General features: G+C 48.3%; 1 protein-coding gene across 6 annotated transcripts in view; it reads right to left on the bottom strand.

The window, feature by feature from the left end:
• EVA1C (eva-1 homolog C) overlaps positions 1–10,444 on the bottom strand; it is a 71,660-nt gene that overhangs the window by 20,549 nt on the left and 40,667 nt on the right. For all 6 annotated transcript variants that reach the window (XM_035017594.1, XM_035017593.1, XM_035017595.1 and 3 more), the window contains one exon: positions 6,987–7,139. In XM_035017594.1, the coding sequence (XP_034873485.1) occupies positions 6,987–7,139 (153 nt within the window). The remainder of the gene's footprint in view (positions 1–6,986; positions 7,140–10,444) is intronic.

The following is a 10,444-nucleotide window of genomic DNA, read 5'->3' as shown; positions in this document are numbered from 1 at the left end:
ACAAGGTGTGTTTATTTTGATAATTAGGCTGCTCTTGGCAGTGGGGGCCCCTGGCACCTTAATCTTTGGCTGGGAAGTCGAGGCCCACCCACACTTGGCCTTGCCATGGCCTTAGCCCAGACCTTGAGGCCGACTGGGTGGTATTCTCGTTCTCTTATTGAGGAAACAGCAGGATCCCTGGAGCCCACCCAGAAAATGTAACTGCAGCAGGAAATGACATGTCACAGTGGATGCCCAGCCAGGGGAAACTTCCTGAAGTTCATGCCCAGGTCTGTGGGAAGGCACACCCCCTTCCGTGTTAAGATGTAGCTTCACTGGTGTTCACGTGGGGCCAACAGTGATCGATCACTTTCATACTTTCCTTCTCTTTCACTCGACAAGACAAAGGTTCGGACGGATCTGACTTGCTGGATGCTCTTTCAGGCGTTCTTTGAAGGGTCAGCACCCTCAAGATAAGACACCAGATGTAGCTCTGTTCGGAACTTGTGGGACAAACAGATGTCACTTTTTGAAGATGGTCTCACAGCTGGCTTAGTCATTGTCTTGTGCGTCTTCCCTTTTATTTCATAGTTGAGGGTTATTTCCAAGTATTCGTTTGCTAGGGTTGCTGTAACAAGTACCACCCGCTGGGAGCTTAAAGAGCAGAAATGTATTTCCTGTCTGTTCTGGAGGCTGGGAGTCCAAGGTGTCCACAGGGTTGTTCCTCCTCTGAGGTCTCTCTCTTGGGCTTGTGGATGGCTGTCCTCTCTCCGTGTCCTTGCGTGGTCTTCTCTGTGTCTGTGTCCTAACTTCCTCTTCTTATAAGGACACGAGGTATATTGCATTAGCACCCGTATGACCTTAATCTAACTTAAACTCCTCTTTAAAGACCCTCTCTTCAAATACAGTCGCGTTCTGGGGAGCCGGGGGTTAGGACTTCAACCTACAAATTTTAGGGGCACACGATTCGGCCCATAACAGCCTTCAAGATGGCCCCTAATCATCTTCACTTTCTGGAACTCACACCCCTTGTGTACCCTCCCCCCACAGTGAATCAGAGCTGGTCCATGTGCCCCGTGTCCACCCACAACAGTACCGACTGGCCTGGCATACAAGCGATCCACCTTGGAAGCTCAGCCGGCAGGTGAGGTCCCATCTGCGACTCATCAGAATGTGTGAGACGCTAAGCAATAACCAGCAGCCAAACTACCCCCAGAATTCCTGCCTCACAGAAACTGCTAGGTAATAAATATTTGGTTTTGTTTTAAGCTATTACATTTCGGGGTATGTTGCTACATAGCAACAGAAAACAAATGCATATTTTGATACTTAAGAGTGGGTTTCTGGGATACACAGAATTCCTCAAAATGTGGGTGTAGCTTTGGAACTGGACTTCGGGCATAAGTTGGGAGGACCTTGAGGAAAGTGTTAGTGAAAGTCTAAGGCCTCGAAGAGAAGCCCAGCATCGGTAACCTTTGCACCCGGAGGCCAGGTACATCTCAGAGTAGAACCTCCCAACTTCAAAAGTGAATAGGCACAGGTATGCTGGATATTTCCTTCAGGCCCCCGGCTGCCCCCCAGCTATTAGTTTTGACATTGGGCAGTGCCTCCTTTCACCCCACTGTGCCATACAAATAGAATTTTCTGGAGAAAAGGCTGGTAAGCCCAGTTCAAGGCTAGCATGTAGTGTGTGATGAATGCCTCACCACGGCCCCACCTGCCTGGTACATTCCAGATGGGACCAGCTTCAAGCACTGCACACAGAATGGAGGCTTTGCTCACCCTCCTTCAGGCGGGGGCTCAGAGGCTTTGCTGTGGATAGGCGTGAGCACCCTTATGTCTTTGGGAATGTCCAGTACGAGCTCGGGTCCCACTAGGATAGGGACCATCAGCCAGGCCGTGAGCAGCCCTGAGGATGCTCATGGGAGCGTGATGACATCACACATGACAGGGGGTGGGAGGTCACGTGCAGATGCCCTGCCTTCCACCAGGGGTGTCCTCCTCCCCCCACCATGAAGCCCCTTCCTCTTGATCCTATCCGACATACAAAGTACACAGAATCAAAAAAGCAACTAGCTGCCTATAACAAACCCAAACTGTAAGTCCAGAAAAAAATATACTGTGGGTGGGAGACTGACAGCAGAAAAAGCATGTCAAGGATTAACATCTCTACTCTGTCATGTAAAAATTTATGAAAAAAAATAAGGGTCCCACAAGGGGGGAAGAAAAGGACAAAGGCTAGAGAGACAGTGGGTGCGAGTGCGAATACAAGAACCACAAAAACATGGGAAATGTTCAAAGTCATTAATATTCAAAGAAAGGCAAATAAGAGGACCATTTTACGCCTATTAAGTTGGAATCATGAAGAAAAATCATTCATACCTCTGCCAGAGCTGCAAAGAAACCCAGAGGCATACGTCGCTGTTTACACACATAAATTGGTACAAGAAGTTTTTGGAAAGAACTCTGGGGATACATATAAAGAACTGTAAATATGCCCACGCCCTCTTTCAGTATAAAACTTCTGGGAATTTATCCCAAGGAAACAACCCAGAGGAAAGAAAAAGCTACAAGTGCAAGTTCGTTATACATCACTTAGAATATTTGAAAATCAGAAGCAGTAAAATACCCCAGCCACTAGGGCATGGTTAATTAAATGATTTACTATAGCCCTTCAACAAGATATGAAGAAATGACTGGCATTGTTAGGATTTTGTTGGCCTCGTGGAAGAACACCTAGGATACAAAGTTACATTTCAAAGCACAATCAACGGTGTCTCTTTTAGAATTGCCATTATGTAAAAACCGTTCTATGCTCAGATACCAGGACTTGGAAGAGACCCTGAAAAGAAGAAAGCTTCTCATTTGATGGGTAACATTTGTGGCTGAACTCTTTTCTTATTTCCCTTAAATGTACTCAGGGTGCTGGTGCAGGACGCTAACAGGGACCCTCTTAGTCATCTTGCGGAAAGACCTGGAAGTGCCCTCCCTCCGTATTTGAGTGCTGAAGTCACACTCCGCGGTGCTTCCCGACCTCACTGAGGTCCGGCTGGCCTTCACCACGAGTGTTCCCAGGGAGGCACCGAGGTGGAGCATATTCGGTTCCACCAGACGGCAGCTTATCCCCAAGAGGAAGGGTACACACATCACCTTCCAGAGGCCGCACTGAGGCCTGACCACCCGGCCCTAGACAGTCATCCTGCCAAGCTCATGTCAGGTCCCAGGGTTGAGAATAAATAGCCTTTTTCCCTTCTTCAAAGCGATTGTTGCTGAGCTCCGGTAACTTAGAGCAGAGATCATCCTGGCAGCCCGGGGACCGGATGTGGCCTGTAGGCATGTTTTGTTTGGCTCACACACTGTTTTAAAAGTTGGAACATTTCATATTAAAAAAAAAAGAATCCGGATTTCCAGCATCTCGTGGGGGGTTGGAAGCCGTGACGACACCAGGCCCGCATCTGGGGCTGGCAGCCATCCACCTGCAGGAGCCCTGTGTGGGCACCTCCCTTAGGAGGGCTCTGATTCATTCCTGCACGTCAAGATTCACGTGGACACCTACTCTGTGCCAGGCACTGCTCAAGTTGCTGGGAATTCTGCAGGAAGCAGATAGACACCGTCTCTACTGTGCTTACCCTCCCCTGGGGAAACAGGCCCTAGGCAGGTAAGTGATGAGATGAAGACACTCAAGCAGGAGGGCTGCTTGGGACTGCAGAGACGAGGTTCCATGCTGGCAGGGAGCCCCAGGAAACCTGTCCGAGAAGGACATCTGATTTGATTCCTGAATGATGGGGTGAGAACATTCCAGGCCAAAGGAAGAGCTTGTGCAAAGGCCCCAGGCTATGAATTAGTACGCGGAGCCCCACAGTTTGTAAGGGAAGGGAGGGCAGACCCATGGCTGGGAGAACGGACTGATTCTAATTACAGAGGGCAAAGCGCAGGGCTTTAAGGGGTGGAGGGTGGGTGCTGTGATCTGATTTATTTTAATAACCTCTCTCTGGCTGCTCAGTGAAGAAGGGACTGAGGGAGGGAATCAGGGAGAAGGGAGGCCCAGAGGCCAGTCAGGAGGTGGTTCGGACGGTCCAGATGAGAGATGCCCAGAAGTGGGGAGCAGAGCTGCCGATGAGAGATGCTCGGTGTGCGAGAGCCCGAGGGCTTGCGGACCAAGTCAGGGGGAGGTGGCTGGTCAAAAGGGGTGCTTTCTAACGGGGGTAATATTAAAGCATGTTTATACAAGAGGGATAAAAGGATGGTTTGCTGGGGAGAACATGCCCAGTGCAGTTTAAAATCTTCACATACAGTAGCCAAGGAGGAAACGGTTTCTTAGCATTCGGCGCGATGGGGAAAGCACGTCAGCAGGGCTATCCAAGGGTCTGCTCTTGATACTGACCTAGAAGGCGGGCACAGTCCAGGCCTCCACGTGAGGCTGGGGATGAGCTGAGGATGAGGAGCCCTCCCAAGGGCCTCTCCTCTTCCCTGAGAGCCTCTCCCCCCTGCAGAGCGCAGGGCCAGACGCTCTCCTGCGTTTGGCAGTGGTTCCTGAATGCGGTGAACAGCCTGCTCCTCAACCTCACGTGTAGTCAACGGGCAAGGGACAGAAGCCCTTGACCATGAGGGGTACAAGGGGATGGGGGCAGGACGAGCAGGTTGTTTCTGCTGGGTGACTTTGCCGGGGCTCAAACTTTTCCAGCTGAACCGCTAAGCAAGGGGCATGGCCTTCCATTCAGAGACCTTTCCTGCTTCAGTGAGGGCTATTCATGGCATGATCACAGCTGGATGACCGAAGCAGTCCTCGAAGTCTCTGTGGAAACCTCTCCCTTAGCCATGATGTCTGCTAACATTTTCTTTGGCTGATTACGTTTCCCTTTCAACCCAACTCCCATCCAACTTCCCAAGAACCTAAGGCAGTGTGACCCACGGCCCATAAACCATGCAACCTGGATACAGATCTGCGTGCTTGGCTGATGGACTTCTTCTGCTCAAAAAAATGGCTGAAACAGATGGGACTTAGTGCTGCCTCCCCAAACACATGTGGCTAGGTTGCATTTTGCAAGCCTGAGAAATGGGGTACCCCACCCCAATATCAAGAAGGAGAGTCCCTTTTTGCAGAAATAGGTCAGATCACCAAGGGTCCCCTTACCCAGCTGAGGAGACCAGATCATAGGGAAAGTCCCTGCAGGATGTTCAGAAGAACAGGGATCACACTGGCCTTTTAGGATGCATCTAGCCACCCGGGGGGGTAGGGGGGACAAGCTGGGGAGTAGGGAGACTGCAATGACCAGGCAGTGGTCCCTGGAGCTCATGCAGTAGCAGGACCAAGGCAGGAGGGGGTGGAGATGTTCTGAACACAGGCAGGGGTTACATCTGAGAGTGACCGGAGTGTCAAGAACTCCCAGGTCACTCACTGGGGCATGGGGCTGAGGGTGGGGCTGAGACATACACATACAATGGGAAGCCACGCCATTTGGCAGCCCAGCCTGTTAAATGGGAGTCCTCTGACCCAGAGCTAATCCAGGGCAGCTAATCCAACGCCCACTTCAGCCTGTCTCTGTGGGCTGCCAGGTCTGTCCTTAAAAGACCCTCTGCCATCTACCAGCGAAGGGCCTTCCTTCCCAGAACACTGGACTGAGGACCTTGGGGGCACGTGTTCTTTGTGAACTGCTCTTTGTTCTCTCTCTAGTCTCACCTGAGAGCTTGCCTGGGCGGTCGTTCTTTCTTTCTTTTTTTTCAGATCAAGATATTGGTTTTGTATAAATTTATTTTAAAAAATTAATGTTTAATTTCACATGTGATTGTAGCAATTTAATACACTGTGGAGCTCATTTTAGATTTTGATGAATCAAGTGCAACTCTCTGGGCTGTCTCCCCGTGGGGCCTGTTCTCTCAGGTAACATAGAGGGTAGAGTTCAGCCCGCTTCCCTACCGCAGACTGGGGTGTATGATGGTTAATTTTATGTCTCAGCTCGGCTAGGCTACGGTGCCCCATTGTTTGGTCAAAGACCAGGCTAGATGTGGTCGTGAAGATATTTTAAAGATAGGACTAACATTTAACATTCAAAGTGGACTCTGAGTAAAGCAGATTACCATTCCTGATGAGGGTGGGCCTTGACCAATCAGTTGAAGGCCTGGAGAGCAAAGACAGGTTTTCTGAAAAAGGAATTTTTCTCCAGGCTGCAGCATAGAAAATCTGCCTGTTTCCAGCCCACTATCCTGCAGAATTCGGACTCAAGATTAAACACCAACTCTTACCTGAGTTCCCAGACTCCCAACCCACCCTGCAATTTTCAGATCTGCCAGGCACCACCACGGTGTGAGCCAATTCCTTAACATCAATCTCTCTTTCCAAATATAGGTATGTATGTCTTGTTGGTTCTGTTTCTCTGGAGATCCCTGACTAATCATAACACTGGGTGACTTCGATGGGTGGAGCTTTCAGCCCCACATCCTGGCCATCATCTGTCAGCTCTAGACTACAGATCCCGAAGAAGAATGACTCTCTGAGCTCCCCTTGACCCTAAACAACCGGTTAGGGTCCAGGCTCTTCTCTCTACCTTGTATCTCCTCCTTCAAGTCTCTGCTCAGCATGCCAGTGACCCCATAAGGCCGTGCCTCTCTGTAGACACCCCAGCCTCCCCATCTCCCTCCCGAAGTGTGCTTTCCCCCTTAGCACTTGTGTGCACCTGAAACATGACACGCGAGCTCTTTTTGTTTGTTTGTTGTCTCACTACTCCTTTGTTCATTTCTGGAAGGTCAGTTCCATGTAGACCCTGTGTGGTCACTGATGACTCCCCTCTGCCTAGAACAAGTCCCTGCATACAGTCGGTGTTCAGTAACTACTTGTGAAACGACTAAACAATGGACAGATTTGGGAATGTGGGGCAGAAGGAGGTGGCACCCTGTGGGTGGTTCTTCCCTGCCCTTGACTTTCCCTCTAATCCAGGTACTGTCCCCTGCGTGAGGAGCCAGAACCCCAGTGCCCTTGCACTGAACGAGAGCCACATGAAACCACGTACCAAATGGGGGGAGCCGCTCTGCTTCTGAGGAGCAGATGTCCCTCTCCTGGGTCCTCCTGCCGTAGCTCGCCCAGTAGATGTTGAGAAACTTTGAGGGGTGGCAGTGCAGCTTCAGCTCTTGGTCTTCACACACGGTTTTGTTTTTTAATTCATCTGAAGCAGAAACAAAAATCAGCGGCACCATCAGTTTCCCTCAGAAGGAATCAGGGAGCCCTGCCCAATCCCTGGCCACTCATTGCCCCCCTGGAGCTGCGCCCTGAGAAGGACAGTGGGAACAGCCCCGCCAGCCGTGGGGTCTGACCCTGGAATAAAAGCCCTCTGCAGGAAGATGTGGGAATGACAGTAAGGGGCAGGTGAAGGAGACAGGGGCCAGGTACAGCGGAAGGCAGGGCTCACTGGGCTGGGTTTGGGGATGGGCCTGGCCATAACGGATGTTTCTCTCTCTCTCTCTCTCCACTTGAGGTCATACATTCCTTAATTGAAGGCAGCCTTTCCTCAAATGTTGACTTGGACCCACACAGGTAAAGATCCGGAATTACCTGATTGCAGATTAAACTTCTGGAGAGAGGGCAATTAAACCTTAGCACCAGATTTCCTAACGTTCTAGCGTAAGATCTAGCGATCTTTACATATATAAAAAGAGAGATGATGTAAAAGCAAATGATTTCCTTGGCTAGGAAAGGGAAAAAACAGGGCACGTGTCTTGTGAAGAGTCCCTCTTTAGAGAACTATGAAGAGCCTGCCCCCAGTCTGGTGATTCAGGAGCAGCAGACGCTCACCTGCTGTGGTGTACTACCTTACGACCACCCGCACCAGGTCACGGTTTGTTCCCAAGGAATTTAGGGAAAGGTTTATGTGTCTGTTTAATCCGCCTACCAGAGTAACATTTCCTTTTACAGTGTCACACAACGCTGACATTGTAAATTCACTGCTGATGAAAATACAGCTGATTGGGTTTTGGTTGTTTTTTTTTTAAAGAATGTACTGGAAAAGCATTCAGTTAATAAAGATGTTTCATAATGATTTGATTTTTAAAAGTAATAATCGTTAACACTCCAGACACAAAGGATCACATATCGTATGATTCCATTTTGTTGAGATCTCCAGGAAAGGCAAACACATAGAGACAGAGTGAGGTGAGTGGTTCCGTTGGGGCTGAGGTTTGGGAACAAACAGAAATGACAAGAAATGGACACAGGACATTTCTGAGATGATGGAAATGTTCTGTATCTGGACGGTGGTGATGGTGGCATGACTCAGCACATTTACTGAACCATTGAATGGCACACTTACAATGGGTGAAATTTATGTATGTAATATACTTCAATAAAGACATTTCAAAAATTATAAATGCTAATATTTATTGAGCTTGTCCTCTGATTAAGCCCTGTTCTAAGATCTTTAAATGTATCAGTAAATTTAATCCTCAAAACAGCCCTCTTGGGAACCCCTCTTCATATCCTTGGCATGTTGTGTTTTGGATTTTTAGACACTGTAGCAGTTATTCATATATTCTGGATGCTAACTTTCCTCTAATATGTGTTATGAATATCTTCTCCTAGCCTGCCACTTATCTTAAACTTTGCTTTAAAATCAAAGCAAAGCAAAACACAGAGGAGACTATGGTCATTTATTTGCATGTGTGGTTCTCCTCTCCCCACCTCCCCAACATTTTGTAAGGAAAAAAAATCACTGTATCACCCCCGTACTAGATTTTTCTACTTTGAAATGGCAACTGCAGAGCAAATGGGAACATTTTGCAGCCAAACAAGCCAACAGGAGCTAAATTACAGGAGCTACTCAGACTATCATGGATTGCCTGGGATGGGGAAGAAGAATGTGTCAAGAAGAAGGAAAACTAGCCCCCCCCAATATCCACTCCCCCATGACTACCCCTCCCATTACTACCCCTCCTATGGCCATTCCCCATGACCACCCTCCATGACCTCCCCCATGACCATCCCCCATGACCACTCCCCATGACCATTCCCCATGACCACCCCCCATGGCCACCCCTCCATGACCACCCCTCCTATGGCTACCCCCATGACAATTACCCATGACCACCCCCATGACCACTACCATGACCACCCCCCAAAGACCATCCACCATGACCACCCCCCATGACCACTCCCCAACCCCCACTTTCACTTCTCTGACTCACTCATGTTTTTGGATTGAAGGTGCAGGCCATTCCCAGATCCCTCATACATCTCAAGCTAAAGTTTATTAAACTGTGATTTGAGGCCTATTCTATTCTATTCTATTCTATTCATGAAATCAGCTTAGTCATTTGTGACCTGCAATTTAAAAAAACAAAGAAGAGTTTAGAAAGCATCAAAGCGTATCACGCAAAAAGAGGATTAACACTATTTTATAATTTAAAAAAATATTTTCCGTTGTGTGTGTGTTATGCTGGGTCAAAACGTAAAATGTTTTCCTTACTCTGCATTGTAATCAAACCAGTTTGAAAACCCCCCACTGAAGCCTTCCAGGAAGGCGTGAGTGGTAAATACTAGGGCAACGGTGGGGTGGCCGTGGGACTTGCATATCCTGGAATCGCTGATGCTGAAGCCCCAAAGTTAAAACATGAAAGAAAATGATTTTCAAATATAAATTCCACCTTTTTCCATAACTTGTGAATTCCCGTGCCCTTCTACACCAAACAGAGAAGCAGCAGTGAGGAAATCTCAATTTAGATTGAGATTGGAAATTCACGATCTCGAGATACCATCAGCTCTGGTGCTGATAAACCTTGGTACTGTTCTTTAATCCATGATGATGGGAACACTCAAGGTGATGAAACGTGTGAAGCAGAAACCGGGTTACAGATGTTCACAGAATCTCCGCTGACTCCCCACCCCCTCCGCCCAGTATCCTAACATACCAGGAACTAACAGAGGAGGGAAAATTTAAGTGGTGACTAAGCAATGTTTAGAATGCCCTTCACCCGTTCACTGGAATCTTAATTCAACAGTTTAAACCTAAAGCCAAGAAAAGCTTTGTTTTCTTTTGCTAAACAAAAAGAACACTGAGTCTGACCCTGACATTGGAGGGTTTGATTTTGGTGAGTCACATCCGCACTGGGATGAGGTTTTTGATGCCTTTTATGAGTAAACGCTAAATCCCACCAACACCAAAATAATGCCTTACTTCAAAGGCCCAGAATGAAAGATGGCCTTTGATGCAGAACAGAGGGCGCTGGTAGACACACCAAAAGAGCCCAAGCCCCCTTCCAACTGGGAGAATACTGAAGAATGTTAAGAATGCCTTCCAGTGGCAGAGCTCACCAAAAAGGATGAAAACCAAGCCTTATCTAGCAAACTGGAAGTTTTCTAACAGGATTGGCTGGTTTGCTTGCTTGCTTGCTTTCTTCCTTTCTTCCTTCCTTCTTCCTTTCTCTTTCTTTCTTTCTTTCTCTTTCCTTCCTTCCTACCTTCCTTCCTTATTTTCTTCCT

The sequence above is a fragment of the Mirounga leonina genome, unplaced genomic scaffold, assembly GCF_011800145.1.
Source record: "Mirounga leonina isolate KUSES-001 unplaced genomic scaffold, KU_Mleo_1.0 Mir_172, whole genome shotgun sequence".
NCBI lineage: Eukaryota > Metazoa > Chordata > Mammalia > Carnivora > Phocidae > Mirounga > Mirounga leonina.
Note: the sequence above shows the minus strand (reverse complement) of the source record. Positions and strands in the feature narration are given on the sequence as shown.